General features: G+C 43.4%; 1 protein-coding gene across 5 annotated transcripts in view; it reads right to left on the bottom strand.

Moving 5' to 3' along the window:
• Window positions 1–208: 208 nt before the first annotated feature.
• Window positions 209–16339, bottom strand: part of PTH2R (parathyroid hormone 2 receptor) — a 116441-nt gene continuing 100310 nt past the window's right edge. For all 5 annotated transcript variants that reach the window (XM_046921149.1, NM_001177575.2, NM_001396626.1 and 2 more), the window contains 4 exons: window positions 14250–14344; window positions 12182–12323; window positions 11362–11403; window positions 209–10630 (listed from right to left, as the gene is read on the bottom strand). In XM_046921149.1, the coding sequence (XP_046777105.1) occupies window positions 10268–10630; window positions 11362–11403; window positions 12182–12323; window positions 14250–14344 (642 nt within the window). In that variant the 3' untranslated portion in view covers window positions 209–10267. The remainder of the gene's footprint in view (window positions 10631–11361; window positions 11404–12181; window positions 12324–14249; window positions 14345–16339) is intronic.

The following is a 16339-nucleotide window of genomic DNA, read 5'->3' as shown; positions in this document are numbered from 1 at the left end:
ATGAACAGAGTTTTCAGAGACATAATTAATTCCCATCTTTGTATACTCATAATGAACTCACTCCCATCTTTCTGTATCCACAATGAACTGTAGGATCTCATGGAGCTCCCTCCACTTGAACACAGGAATACCAGGTCCACCTAAGGGTGCCCCTAAAGGATTTTAGAGGCTCTGAGGTCCATAGGCAGGAAAAGACACAGAGGAGATATTTTCATGAGAATCAATAAAGGCTTCTTTTTATTTTAATTCCCTTTTTACATACATCCGTGGTTTGTCATTTTCCGCTCATTACTTTGGTCCATACAGGAAGCAGAAGTGGAGGAATGTAAACCAAATGTCTGCCTGACAACACACACAAGGCAATGTCCTCGTAACACGTACAAAGAAATCACAGTTTTGCCCATAAGTTTTTCAGTCTTGTCCCTCCTCTGAAGTGAAACAAGGTCTTAAATCCACTTCAGTGAAATCACTGGAGTGGGAGGGGGAAGAACACACCCTGGCTCTTCTCCCTCCTCCTCATCCTCGGAAGAGAAGGAGCCAATGTCCCGCTGGACACAGCCTGGCAGACTACTGGGAATGGCCAAGTCTTTTTTTCTAATGCCCACATCCCATCACCTCTGGTGACCACCATGGCTTGTTCACCCTGAAGTTGCTGAGAAGAAGCAAGGAGTTTTAGCAGCAGATCTGTTTCTTCATGCATGCCTCAGCTCATGCAAATGTCAAGAGTTTGACGTCATATTTTTGGATATGGGGGTGGGTGACGGTACTTGGATGCACCTTACCTTCTTCTGCCACCAACTGCCTTTCCTCTTCCACCAGCTCTACTTAAACCCAACCTGTCAAAATATTTCACCTCTATCAGCAAATATCTTCTTGCTCATCCTTCCCTGCAGCCCTGAAGGAAGAGTGATTAATTTACACAGAGAAAAATAAAAAGGTAAAAGCTCAGCCTGGCAGGAAACATCCAGCTCTATATTTAGAAGGGCTCATGCCTGTTGTAATGCTCTGTTTTAAGTGGATGCTGCATTCCTGGTGAACTCATTGTTTTGCCTTCTGTTTTAGGTACCCGAGCTCTACTGAGTTTGGAGAACATTCTTCATTAAACTTGATTTAAGTAGTCTCTCATGTGGCCATGTATCTCTATTTCAGAGGATGTAGACACAAGCATTTTGGAAACCCAATGTATGCTCATCCCATCCATTTCAAACATTTTAATCCTATGCCTTTTTCTATCAAAATACCATGTCCTAAATCCCCACACGGAGAAGCCAACCCCAATACAAAACCTAATGTTGGCATTTGTCAAGTATTTTGAGAGAGGCGACTGCTATTCAGACCACCTTCTACCCCTTGATCTCTGCTTTCTGGTTTTGTAGTGCTATTGATTCAAAGCAAAAAGCCACCGTGAATTATGGGTGGTAGGCAAAGGAGAAGGGTGGGGAAAGAAGAAGGGTGAGGTCATTTGTTTGAATCATCATCTTTTTCCTCCTGTGATTTGAAGGGTAAATCCAACTCCATGGAAATCAACAGAAGGCTTGCAGTTGGTTTTCGTGGTGTCATGATTTCATTCCATATTGACGCTGGCACATCTGTGTTGTTACCCACCACGCTGTTTGCCCAGAATGAGGAAGGTAATCAAATACCATCACATTCTTTAGCTCATTTGCCAAAAAAAAAAAAAAAAAAAAGGGAAGAAAAGGGAAAAGATTTCTAAGTTTGAAGAAGAAGTTTCTCTGTGGGACCCTGGAGGAATGGGTTTGAGTACCAGGCTCTTGCACTCAAGTTACTCTAATGTACCTTTTTTTTTTTTTTTTTTTTTTTCCTTTTTTTTTCCCCCCCTTTTTTTCCAAAGGAAGAAAAAGAAGGAAAAAGAGCCAGTGAGAATTAGGAACAGAAATTTGCACAGGCTTTGTTGAATCCCCCATTTGCTCTTTACACTCTCCGCTTAGGAGAGAGCGTAATCATGCAGTAGTGTCCAGCTCTGTTCAATTTATGCTGAATAGGGGGGCCTGTCTGAAAAGAAGACAAACTTATAGAACTCCTTAATTACTGATGCTCATCTGGTTCAGCTCTTCCTCCCCTTTTTCTTTCGTTCCTGGCCTCTGTGCAGTGTGCCAGACTGAGGTGATCTGCAACCCAGCCCTGCCTCACTGGAGTCTTGCAAATCAGTTCCAAATTAGGACAAAATTTGTTGTGCTCTTGAAAATACCACCTCTGGTTCCCTTTCAAAGCAATACTACTGCCCATCAGTACTGATGTGTTCAAACTGGTGACAACCCCGGTTGGGTACACACCAGAGGTGCAAAGACAACTCAAGAAACAGTTCTGCAAGTGTTCCCCAAAGCAACGCTAATGGACCAACCTAGAGAAGGACACAAAAACCACATGAGCAGACCAGAGCATTAACATCATAAACAGGAACATTTAACAACAGTGTCAGATCTAAACCCAAGCCCCTTGACAATGGAAATACGGTGGGTGAGCTTTGCAGGTCATACTGAACAGCTCAAGACCTTCAATGAGCAAAACATGACTGAGTTCAGTTGGAGGCTGAAATTCTATGCCGAGGTCTGCAAACCTTTCCCTGGTCCGTGGGAAAGGTTTCACTGAACCTTACTTGATAGTCCTTTTAATGCTCCCCTGTGACTTCCATTAGCTTCTCACATTCTTTTTCCCACTTGCCTCCCAAATCCTGGCAACATGTTGACATTATCTTGAACTTTGAAACTGTGGGGCTAGCTGAAACCTGAAAACTGGTGTGAAAACATGAAGTTCACATGCAAGTAAGATAGAAAAGGAAAAAAAAGAAGGGGCTAAGAAAAATCCCTACCAGCTGAAACAGCTGAATATGACTATGATAGGGAGAAGAGAGTAATCTGGGCAGGCACAGATAAAACATGATTGCTTCATGTGATGGCTGATGCCTTGGGTGTCATTTAATCCCAAACAGCAAGCCTGGTGTCCAATTCCCAGCAGACTACTTCTGTAGTTAGAGTTGGAAGCTTTATTTTAATTCCATTATGCTAATTGTAAATGAGTCCTGAACTGTGGTCTAGATTCAGATCTGTTTTGCCTTGGCATATGACCGAGTTAACTCAATTAACTTCAGTGGAGCAGCTCCTGCCTTCTGCCAATGAATATAAAATCAACATCAGATCTGTTCCTGACTGTCCTGCCCTAGGGATTGGCTTCAAATTACTCCATCCGCTCGTATCTGTTTTCTCCACCACAGAGAACTCCTTCTGCCAAGGAGAAGCCAGAACATCAGACACTCCACAATAACCATCACAGCATTCAACAGAGCATGATGAGATAAATAATGACTTATGACTTTTTTTCTTGTTTATAATTATTTTTAAATGTAAAGGAAGAGTAAAGTTCTTACTCTTGGTTCACTTGTCTTAAAAATGCACCAAAAATAGAAGACTACATTATCAGAACAACATTACACCTCTGCCAGGGTGCCAATGCTCTGCACCTGATGCAGTGGATGTGATATGATGAGGATGCAGTACAACTGATCTGAGCAAATTATGTTCCCATCCTGATGTTTGAGATTAGTTTTGATTCTGAGAGTTGAGACTGGCTTTGAGCCACTAAAAAGCCTGAATCCGCATCCAGGAAAAATGGAAAAAAGAAATGCTTAACGGAGTTCTTTAAATAAGTTTTAGGGGTTTCTTTTTCTAGGGCCAGGTTGGAAAGAAAGGAAAGTAAATGTAGAGAAGAACTCCAGCCAACCCTAATTTAGAATTATAGAATCATGGGATCATTAAGGTTGGAAAAGACCTCTAAGATTATCTAGTCCAACCGCCAGCCCATCACTACCATGCCCAATAAGCAATGCCCCTAAAATCTGAGGGCAGAATAGCAGAGGTGTCCACTCTGCTGATGTCCTTCTTTTGGTCTCTTCTACCCACTAGGGAGAAGTGCCAAAGATCCAAGAAAGCTGCTGGTTCTATCTCCCCTGTTGCTCTGGACCACCACCACCCAATGGTAGAGGTGAAGTGGGGGACTGCCAGCACTGACAGAAGACCAAATCTCAGTCTCAGCTTCAATTGTTGGACTTTCAGTAGATCTCTGCTCTAAAATCTTCAGAAGCACTTACAAATCAAGGAGTAGTCAGTGAAGATATTTATGAGCACTGAATAAAAAGTACTAGGATTTGGAGATTCTCCACTTACTATCAGCCTTCATATACAGACAGCAAATAAACTGGGGGCTAACCACTAAATGAAGCTCATTAACAACACCTCTGGTGAAGACTTTCAGGCCAAGGTCACTGGTTTTCATTCAGTTGGTCCTGATGTCTCTGAGCTTATACATGACCAGAAGCTGGACACAGGTGGGTTCTTAGCTGTGTGTCCATGCATCTCCATGCATCCCAAAGAGCACAAGAAAACACCAGTGAGACCAGATTTCTGGCTCAGACTTCCCAGGCAACATGTCATTACTGGAAAAACCAACAATATTTTAGTATCCTTTAGTTAATCGTGTGTCTTTGCAACAACCCACCTGTGCTTTCTTTTGCTCTCCCACCCTTAGGTAAGACCTAAGCTTAAGTTTTGATTTTGTGAGAGGCCATAAAAATAGTTCAAGTGGAAAAGGGTAACCCAAATAACTTTTATGCAAATGGAACTGCCACCTCAAAGCAATACATTCCTTTGGGCCAACAGTATTTGCTGTCCAATAGGCTAAACCTTTCTCCGCTGTAGGTAAAAATAGGAGAGCTGTCTTCCAATGGACATTCTCAGAGATGGACATCCCCCTTATTTTACTCACACCATTTATGAAACATTATGTTTTGAAGGCAAATTTAGACAGCCCTGGCTGATCATGATGGAAATTTATTTATAGGGGCTTTCTCGAACTCATTTCCTTTAGAGTTTAATATTTTTTTCTCATTTCAGTACACCCTAGAGGAATGGGATATAAAATCTACTCTGTCTGGAGAGTCACACTGGATGCCTGAACACCTCTGTAGCTGGCCAGGAATATCATACATGTCCATATATTTATGCTACAGAATGTGGCAATCCATCAGCAATAGAAGTAAAAATAAAAAGAAGAAAAAAAAATCAAACAGAAAACCTGTTCCATTATATTAAATATAAATAAATACATCAGTTTCCCTAGACTTGCCTGAGAGTGCAACGCCATTTCTCCCCCAGCAGGTGCTCTTAGTGGGAAAATGGCATGGTGAAGACCTTCCTTAATCTGCCCATGGCCTTACAATAAATCTTCCTCACATGCTGAATGATTTACAACTTGCAGCCACTACAGCAATGCCCATTTGTGACACTGGCTACGTGGCTGAGGAGGTACTTACCAGACCCTTAACCCCAAAGGCTGGAAAATGCTGCCCCAGATCATTTTTCTTTTGCTTCCTCTTACAGCCAAAATGCCACCAAATTCACATAAATCCAGAAAGAGAGGATGTGAACCATGATACTGCTGCATAACTTCCTATGAGAAGGCACAGATGGGCTTTGGCAAACTCATGGGCAAGAATAGGCAGAAAAAATGCACAGTTGTATAAGAAGTAATGTTGCATATGAAAGGACTTCACAGGATCATGCAACCTCTCCCTTGAAGGTCAACTCTTAAAGTGCTTTCTCTTATTTCATGCAGTCCTATCTCAAGCGAAAGAAACACTGAAGAGAGTGAGAGATACAGATGAGGTGAGGACGTCCTTGGTTATCAGTAATCCTACCTGAAGCTTTCAATGAATTCTGGGAGGAATTTATGCAGAAAAATCAGCCAGTGGAAAAAAAACAAGAAAACAAAACCCACTGAGGTGCCTCTTTGAAAGACTGGACTCAGAAGCCTAAAAACTTTTAAGACAGTCATCAAATCCATCCAAACAATAAAAGGAATAAAAACTGGAGATCCTCATGCTTAGTGTACTTTCAGTCTTTAAAAAACAGAAAATTCTTACCAGCTCCGTGGATGTTCTGCAGCTTTCAGCCAATTGCCAATAAACAAATAAAGGAAGCCAGTCCCTGGCTGAGCAGTTCAATTTTTGGGAGAACTTTGTTGACTGATTTGGCTCTAATATGCATCAGACAAGATGCAGCAGAGTTGAGGAATGGTGAGGAAGGGGACAAGACATGATCTCATCTGAACTAAGACAAAGCAGCTTGTAGAAGGTGTAAAAACAATTGTCTGCACAAATGCAGGCGAAGCAGAAGTGATGAGGAGCTGCCAGAAGTCATCCTTAAGAAACACAAGTCCAAGAAATGTTAACATTTCTATGTCTATTCAGAAAAGAGGTAGATCAAGTAGAATGGACTCAGGATTATTAGCAGACTGAGCTGCTATGGGTGGGATAGATGAGGTGCAGGGCTGGGTACCACAAGATGAACCTGACAGAGAGGGAGATTCCCTGCTCAAACCCAGCATCTCAGTGGCAACCAGTCCTGCATATTGCCAGCTGGTTTACAGGAAGGGAAGAAAGGGACACAAAGTTGACACCATGGAGGAAGGAAAGGTGGTGAAACAGAGGCAAGCAGGTTCGTCAAGCCTTTGCCTCCTCTAGAAGTGAGCTTGAGGATGTCTCTCTGCCCACATGTAAATCACAAAGGATGGGAACTGTCACCCTGTAGAGGATCAGACCTTTGCATGGGGGATAAATTGACATGGAATCATACAACCATAGAATCAGTTGAGTTGGAAGGGACCCTTATTGGCCATCTGAGTCCAACTCCCCTGTAAAGAACAGGGACAGCTCTGAGCCCTGTCCTTGCAAGTGCCTGCATCTCCTGGTGATGGAGAAAAGTGAAGGTGACCATTTTCCGTATCTAAACATTTTGGCTCTCTGCCCTTCCAGGACAAATGAAAACTGCAAATTGTGGTTTATTCTCAGTTTCAAGGCACCATGGGTCTGATCCTTTCCTCTCAAAGAGAAAGTAGAGGATGTCCTTGGATCCCTGGCTAATACAGCACAGTCCATACGCTCAGCCAACAGCGCAGTGTGCCGTCAGCACAGGAAGGACAGGAATAGATTTTGACAAACATACATTCTACCATATCTTTAAAGGCAGAAGTATTCCCTTGCTATGGTGTAGGCATTTTCCCTTTATTTTTCATGAGCACGAACACCAAGGAAACAGAATCTATTATGTATGATTGGTATTTGAAAAGATCAAGAAAAGATTTCTTCCCATGCACATTTCTCGTGCGTGAAATTTTTATCTACATTTAACATCAGTTTTTAAGCATTTATTCTCAACAATCTAATGATGAATGCATTTCTGTTTATGAGGGGTGTTGAATTTGTTTACAACTAGTTTTATGGGTTTTGCTAATTCCTTGAACTTTGTTAAGCAATTGCCAAACATGTTATTAATCTTGAGTTCTCTGTAAGAAACACAAATAAACAGTGAGCCACTAGTCTTTTTGGTATTTTGTTGGTGGCTTTTATTTTGTATGCCTTTTTGTTTTGTCCCACCAGTGAAATGATACCAACTAATTCCTTTGAGTGAGAAAATAAGGAAGGTCGTTGCATCTACTTGGCACGATTTAAGCGCAACGTACTTCTGGAAGGGCAGAAAACCAGAGCCAGCATGCTCAATGTGTTTCTCTCTCATTGGCAGCTCAGCCACACGGGATGCTGAATAACAGCTGTACACACTCTGGTAAGAACTTCTGCCCCTTTGATTCCCTCCTGAGGCTGTGCCAACGTCTGTGAGGGAAAGGCGAGCAGCGAGCAGAGCAGGGCTGACCCAGATTTCTGCAGAGCTCTCCATGCCAAACTTTCACTAGAGCTGACTTCTCTTGCAAGATTACTTAACCTCTCCGTAATACTACTGTTAGCATTGTTATTATTGCTCATAATAATAGCAACAAGAACAATAAGAGAGCACGAAGAAAGGAAAAAAAAAAAAAGGATTATGCTTTGCAAACCCAATGCTGCAATAGCTGCCGTTTGGTGGTAAATGGTTATGAGGAGTTTTGAGTTATTCTGATGATACAGAATGAGGAAAAAAACCCGAACATCACAAATAAATACTGGCTTTCAAAGACTGGCTCATGTAGGTCTGCAGCTGTTTGAGAGGTGCTTCGGTGCCTTGCAGAGGATTGCTTTCAATCCTCCTTGCAGAGGAGAGCTTTCAGTGTGAAGTGACTGAATGCACCTCAGAAGGGCTGGTTGGTATGCCACAGCAGACATACCTAAAGGATCAGATAGATGGTAAGACGTTCCATAGGCCCCACCTGCATCCTAAAGGACTTCTGCCAACTGCCCCAATGACTGATCTCTGCTCCATTTCAGTAACAGCCAGGTGAAGTAAAAAATACTTCAGCTTCCAGAAACTCTCCCAGAAGAAATAAAACAACCATGAGGGTCTGACTCTCAGACTGCAGCAAAGGAACAGTGACATTACAATGGGCTGAAGAGAGGATCTGAGCCAGCTCAACCAGAGTCTTTTCGTTGAGGAAGGGACAAGTTCAGTCACTGTTCCTAATTTCCCATTACTGTGAAATTCTGAATCATGCTTCAGAACTGAAGAGACCCTTTTCTAGATGCTCAGCTGGTTGAAGTGTGAAGGACAAAACACTGTTGGCCAACAAGGGTTGTGTCTCTTTGTCATTGCTGAAGACATCAGTTGTGCCAGAAAACAATCTTCGGGCTCTCCTTGCAAAAACCACCAGCAAGTGATAAAATACTCTGCTCTCCTCTCCGGTAGGAATCAGGCATTTCATAAAATCATGGAATGGTTGGGTTGGAAGGAACCTTAAAGCCAATCCAGTTCCAACCATGGGCTGGTTGCCCCTCACCAGCTCAGGCTGCCCAGGGCCCCATCCAGCCTTGCCTTGAGCACCTCCAGGGACGGGGCACCCACAGCTTACCTGGGCAGCCTGTACCAGTGCCTCTCCACTCTCTGATTAAAGATTTACTTCTGAACATCTAGCCTAAATTTTCTTGTGCTCTTCCCTTCTCAGGCAACCCCAATAATATTTCCTCTTCTAAGCATCCCTAGGCAAACTCAGTGACTTTGGCTGAAATTATACTTAATCACACCTGCTAAGATGCTGGCCAGGTGTCTGCATGTGTGTGTGTGACTCATTTGAATGTCCCGACCTCTAAGAATGGGAAAGAAAGAAGATGCTCAGAAGGTGACTGTTCACGAGCCTTCTCTGTGCTTACACCCAGCAAAATTTGCCCTTGAACCTCATGAAGGCAAGCTTGCCTGGCTGTATCCAGCATCTAGTGTTTCTCCTCATGAGTGTTTGGGTTAGTGAGAAACAAGTAATTTAGAGGGGAGAATGAGAAGAAATTTGTAACTTTTTAAGAACATTACTGATGTCTGTTTCCATGAGCATCCACACAGAGGGAGGCTGAGATAGCAATCTTCTGAGCTGATTTTAGCCACACACACACACACACACAGGCACACAAGCTGAAGATCTGAAAACACATTTCCCCATCTCAAACTGCTTGGGAGCAGGCCGAGTGGGCCCATCTCCACTGCTATATCTAGTAGACTGGAAATGTCACACATTCTGACAACTGCACTTCCCATCTTAAAATTGAACTGGTTTCTGGCTTGCTATGATACTCAGGTCAAGGAAAGAAGAATGCAAGGTTTTTTGCCTTCGTCCAGTGATCGTGAGCTGTTAACCCCACCCATCCCAGAGAAGCTTTTTGCCAAAGAGTGAGAATGCCCAAGGGAAGAACATGTCCCAAGTTGTACGAAGCTGCCCATGTTGAGAACTTGGCTGCAAGAATGGGCAGCTATGGTACCCGAGGGGCCTTGATCATTCTCATGTGTGTTACCAGACAGATTCAAAAAGGAAAAAGCAAGCCAAACCAAAGACACTGATGCCCAGGGTGGCTTGTACCATTGCAAGAAGATGGTAACGTACACTCCCCACAAGACTCTTGCTTTACTGGGTGAGATTCCCATCCTCCTCGGGTGCCCAAGCTCTCCAAGAAGTGAAAGGACCACGTGCTGTTGTGCAACCCTCCCCACAAACTCTCAGCATCACTGTTGTTCAGCAGGTGGCAAGGCCCGTGGATAGCCATAGCCCTGCCTCCATTAACACTGGGGAGACTTAGATCACGGGGTATATGTGTGTGATCAACCACTGGCCACTTTGGTGGCTCACTTTTTTTTGTTTTTTTTTCCCATATAACTTAACCTCTCGTTCCACAGAACAGAGAAAAGGCATGAAAACCCTTGGCATCCATTGTGTGGCCTGATATTCTTGCCCACTAAATGCTCTCCGGGAACCTTTTTTCACCCTTTTGCTTCTTCTCTTCTTCTCTTTACATCACTGTCTCTCTTTCTTCTTCAACAAGTACTGTGGGTCTGTCTCCATCATAAAGCCCAGAGCCATTCAGGTACTCCTCATCTTTGTTGTACTGCTCTGGTCCAGAAGAAGGCATAGAGTTTTCAGAAATAGAGCCGTTTTTTACATAACCTGGTAAATTCCGGTGTCCATTGAGGGTCCCTGGTATAAGTCTTGTATTGAGATGGAGGGCAAGTGCCCCTCTCGTGGCTACATTTGTGATGCTGGTGTGGGAAACCATTGGTCCATAACTGTAGGTTGTGCTCCCACTTCGTGCTTTCCTTTTAAAATCAAGTGCTAATGTCCACCTGCTCCATGACTTCTTTATTTCTGCTTGGACCTGAGAGACAAGGGGGGAAAAAAGCATGAGTAGAAGGAGAAGGGGAGAGACAGTCATCAGGAGGAGGTAATATCTGCATGGATGGGAACTCTCTGGAGGGTGAAATTGGAAGGAACATCTCGGGTTTATGCTGCAGGACATAAGGAACTTATCTGTAGTTGCATTTCACCTTTAAACCCATAAACTGTGCCTATAGCAGCCACATGTTTGTCCAAGAACATAATTCAGTGTGCATTCACTGATCAGCTAAGTTTTTACTATGCAGCTACAGAGGGAATTAAAAGAAACAAAGACAGCTCCAAAACAATCTGAAAATAAAAGCACATCACTTGAAACAGAATAAAAAGATCAACAAAGCTTGGCCTAACAAAAGAGCTTGATGATTAGACAGTCATTCTATCAATCCACTTTTATTCCTGACACAGCTTTGATATTAAGTGGCACTAAACAGCACTTGTGCTGGGAAAAGGAGAAGAAAAACAACACTTTTTTTTCCCCACTAGCTACTTCCAGTAGTTCATCAATTGATGCAGACTGATCTGTATGTCTTATATAACCAAAACGAATGTATGAACTTTCTGTGTGGATTGATGGATAGATTTTTCAGTGAGTGCAACAAGGGCTGCATCTCTAGAATAAGAGGGGCACACTGATGTGCATCCACCTTACCGCCCACATTTGGAACTCGCTTAACAAAGGTAGGACATAATTAAGAAGCTTATGACTCTTACCTCTCCATTGCAAAAACAGTATATGATGGCAACAAAAAATCCCTAGAATGAAGAAGAAATAGCACATATCTGTTAATCAAAAGAACTGAGATGTGAGAAAACCATCTACATTTTTTTCATCTGCCAACAGTTTACCCAGATCTTGGTGGGGTCAGTGGCTATTTTACCCCATCTTCACCCAGCAGGATTTGTGGAAGTGCATGAACGCAAGCTTTGTCCTCATCTCCTTTATGGTTTCTCTAAACTTTCATCTGCCCAGACCTACTGCTCGCCTTTCAATATTCACACCAGTTGACCATGATGATAGAACGTAAGCCAAAAGTTAATCACTCAGGGAAGGCATACAGTGACTGTACAACTCAACTCTGCTTGCAGAGAGTTGCATAATATTCCTGCTGTTGCGCCAGCACTTACAGGATCAGTCCTGTAAATGAACCTGCAAATTGCTCAAACCTAGAACTGATAAATCAATTCACAGGACTGAAAGACAGCTTGGGAGAAGTAAAGTTGAACAAATTTGAATCAGCATGTCTCTGGATCTCTACCAGCTTATGTCTAGTCTGGAGTTACACGGACATTGTGGGGCAAGTTATCTTTCAACAGCAACACACTAACCCTTTTATACGCTCCGTTTTGCAAATATAAAACATACCTGCTGCTAAAATATTGTCAAATGACCTTGTGAATGAAATTTGGCATACTGTAAACACAACCCTATTTCCAAAGAGAACATTCTGCTCTCTCATTTCCCTCTTCTCTGTGTTGAATATCTCATAGTTTGTGTCCATAGTTTAACAGCTACAACACAGTTAACAGTTACCTGGAAAGAGTTGAACAGCATTTCATAGTGCATTTGAACTTGCCAAAGAATCCCTGACACATCTGTGTATGGCATAGCCATGAAAACAATATAGTGAACGCCAAACAGAGGCATAAGGACGAGGGTAGATTTCAGCAGCTTCCTGTAGCAACAAGGGAAGAAAAAAACATGGAGGAAGTCAGTGGGAATGAAACTCCCAGCCAGGCCTGTCCATCTCATACCTTGGGTGTCTGTCATGCATAATTTCATTCTGGCTTAACACGCGCCCTTAGCTAGTTCTGTATATCTTACATTTACAAAAGCATTGTGTCCATCTCCAGTTTCAAGCTATTTCATCTCTATGACTTGTGACCCAACCCCATCCTTCCTTCAGCGCTTCTCCCTCTCTACACACATGTCCCTTTGGGATGCTGGTTCTGGAGATGAAGGCACCAAGACTTCTTTGTCTCAGACCATCCACTATTTTGGGACAGGAACATGGAAAGAAGGTGGAGGGGTGACATGGACCTTGACCACCGACTCCAGCTGGACCTGTTTGGGCAGGAGGATTGGACCAGATGATCTCCAGGGAGCCTCAGCCTTTCTGTAATGCTGCAATTCTGTCTGCTTACTGAAGCAAGACATAAAGGTCCACCATGGGTCACTGCCTTCTGTGAAATGGTAGGGTAGGGAGGGAAGTGCACTTAGGAGCAGAATCATGTTAGATACCAAAAGGATGGTGTAGAATGGGGTAAGGAGGAGATCATCACTCTTAGGAGGCATTTTGGACTGCAGCGTCCCTGAGAGGTGGTGGATGCCCTGTTTCTGGAGACATTCAAGGTCAAGCTGGATGTGGCTCTGAGCACCTGATTGAGCTGTGGGTGTCCCTGTTCACTACAGGGGAGTTGGACCAGCTGGCCTTTAAGGTTCTCTTCCAACTCAGTGATTCTATGAGTCTATGATCCCCTGGAAAGCTCCCGTTTGAAGGAGAAGTTCCACCTCAGCACAAGGCTTATAGCAAGGGGTAGGAGTGAGCTACAATGAAGCCCTGAGTACTTGGCTGAGTTTGCTCCTGAGGGAACCAGCCTTGCCTGGAAGTGATGCTAATTGAAGGATTAAGCCTGCTGCCAAGAGTTACAGCAAGTCACCGAGTGCAGGCAACCTATTGAGAGGGGCAGACATCGCTACCAGAAAGCCCTGGTACCATCTCTGTCCAGCAACTGGAAACCACTGAGGGAATGTAAAACATTAAGGAGCAGGCCTCATCCAAACCATAATTAATAGCAAGCTTCAGCCAGGGATAAATAAATAAATAGATAAATCAGAGCTCTGACAGGGCAGCAAAGGAAAATGGAGAGATATTTTCCAGCCAAATCTCATTCCTGCTTCAAATGAAACATCTTGTGTTTGGACAGTGAGATGGTAGCAATGCGCTCATGGTTTGCAGCCCAAATCACTCTGTTCTTCCCCCTCAGTGTGCGTCCTGCTGGTCTGTCATCTCAAGAGATGATGAGAAGCCTTGGGAGCTCTCAAGCAGCTGAGGTGGCTCAGCAATCTGCTTTTTCTGTCCCATTTTGACTATGCTACAAGTACCCTAAACTATCAAGAGAATAGAGCTGGCAGGGCAAAGGAAAACAAAACAAATGTGGAAATGCCAGACTTCCAGCAAAGTTGCGGGAAGCACCCGGTGAAGGGCAGGTTTAACAAACAGACCATATTTTACAAAGCACAGGAGGGAAATAAACAACAATAAATAAAACGGTGCAAGTTTTAGGGGCATCAGCAGCATAAACAATGCTTTTATTTTTGCACTCTTGGTTCCAGGCCAGCACAGTCACTTCCAAACTAGCTGGAGAAACTGAACTCCTCTCTGTACTACAAGGCAAGTCCCATGGGTTGGATTGGAGAAGTTCAGGAGAGGCTTAAATGGCTGCTGATCATTGTGTATTACACAGAAGATGACATTCTTCTTGCCTTGTTTTGGGTGTCTACAGTGTCTTCAGCTGAACCAACCACCCTGGGCTCTCTCTGTAGTCTAGTGGGGAAGCAGTGACTTCGACCCAAAGCATGAGGGGGGTTTGTGACTCACCTGTACTGTTGTCGTGAGTCACACCTCCCTGCATTTGTTTCCCGTAGCTTGGTTGCTAGGACTCTGATAATATTGATAAAAAGAATAAAATTTACCTGGAAGAGGAAGAAAAAGAATCAACAACAAAATATAAAAGAGATTCAGTCAGTGCTCGTGTTGTCCATTCAGTGTCTCCCCCAAATGAGTCAAAGGGCTGTGGCATACAATGACCTTGTGATTGCGCTGTGTAAGAGCTGGAAGATCTCCTATGCAAGGGATGACCTCTCTAGGAAAGACCCAGTAGTTGGTGGGTGGGATTACTTCAGCTGTGCTTAATCCAAAGGGTTGTGAGAGAGGGCAATGGCCTTCTCCACAAAAGTGTAGGCATCCCAAATGAAAACACTGACATCTGAACCATACAGCCTGGGCTGCCTTTCGCATGAAGGTGGCTTACAACTCCGCATGGGCCATTTTTATGGCCCTATAAACTTCTCAGTCTGAGTTTGGTGTCCAGGGAGCAAAGCGAAATTTGGTTATGCTTCTCCCTTACAGTCAACCCAAGATTAAGGTTGTTTTAGGCTGAAAGAAGCATTAGAATGATGTTTTTCCATGTTTCCATGCACATAAATAAAGAAGATTGGGGAAACTGCATCATGTAGGAGATTCAGAGTAGGCATAACTAGATATGATAGATCAAGATCACAGAAGGGCAGTGTAACTCTCTGGAGGAGTGTTTAATGTGGACCAGATAAGGACAGTAGGGACAGTAAAGATAGGCAGAAAAAATATGTTACCTAGCTCAGATGCTGAACCAGGCTAACCCAGTTCATGCTCACGGTGAGCGGTGCAGCAAAAGGTAATGTCTCGTGGTTACACTGATACTTCTGAGGGGTGAGAAACAGGGAGATTTTGGAGGGATTCCTGGCTTTTTGGATGTCCTTGGGATTTGGTTTCACTGGGGCCAGGAGTACGCCTGCTGTTGCCCCAGACACATTTGTTCTTGGTGACGTCGTGAGGCCGCATGCAGAGCCATTGTGCAAGCACCTGTATGGCTGCATATTGCTAGGCTAATGCTGATGCCTGTGGGCTTCTCTGGAGGTTCACAGCAATCAGCTGACTTCTCAGATAACAGTACAGCAGCATTTCAAGGAAACAAATTACCATGCCACACACAGGCTCATAGTTCTACACCAGAAGGGATTATTGTGGACCTCTAGCTTGGTCTCCAAAATACAGCCCATAAGACCTCCTAGTATTCATTTTGGTTTGAGCTACAGCAGATCTGGGCTTCAGTGTTTCCATGACGGAGATCCTACCACAACCATGGGAAGTAGTTCCAATGGTTAATTATCCTCGCTGTTAAAACAAGTAGTTCCTTGAACAGCTGAATGAACATGGCCTGGTTTGCTATGGCTTTGTCTTCTGTGGTTGGATTCTTTCTCCTTTAACGAGGTGCAAGTTCATTTCAAACAGCTCTCCTCTGTGTTAAAAAGGAGTAAGGTCGCATTACGCCCTTTTCCTTGAAGGGGCATTAGTAGAATTTTTCTCCTGTATCTATTTGACTGTTTTCATGAGGTCTGTGGGAATTTAACATCTATGCAACCCCATTTGGTCAGAATTTATGGACTGGCAGAAGGGTTCTGAGAGAGGGATAGATAGACCATAGGCAGAGAAGCACACAGCCTACAGGCATATATAATTCATTCTCATTGGAAACCAATGTTTAAAAAACAAAAAAGAAAAAGAAAAAAGAAGGAAAAAAAACCCAGCTTTGTCTCTTTTCTGAGTTTTTCTAGCTTCAAACACTCAACAGTGAGATCTTGTTCTGCATTTGTCCACTAAATTGTAGATACTCAACCTTATCATAGTCAGGAGGAAAACTCCTGTGACTTTTCCTGAAAAGTATAATAAGTTTTAAAAGAAATACAGACGAATTAATGACATCAAATGTAGAAACAGAGTGAAGGGATTTCAAACCCCTCAGCCTTTAAATTCTCTGCAAGTACATCCAGGAAATGCATAACTTAGTCCAGCGACATATGACTAGCCAGTGTGGGAATTGAAAAAGCAGCCAAGTGAACAATATGAACCCACAGAAATTAAACAGAAGC

This window comes from Gallus gallus, chromosome 2 (assembly GCF_016699485.2).
Source record: "Gallus gallus isolate bGalGal1 chromosome 2, bGalGal1.mat.broiler.GRCg7b, whole genome shotgun sequence".
NCBI lineage: Eukaryota > Metazoa > Chordata > Aves > Galliformes > Phasianidae > Gallus > Gallus gallus.
The sequence above is the reverse complement of the archived record's forward strand: the minus strand, read 5'-3'. Positions and strand labels throughout refer to the sequence as shown.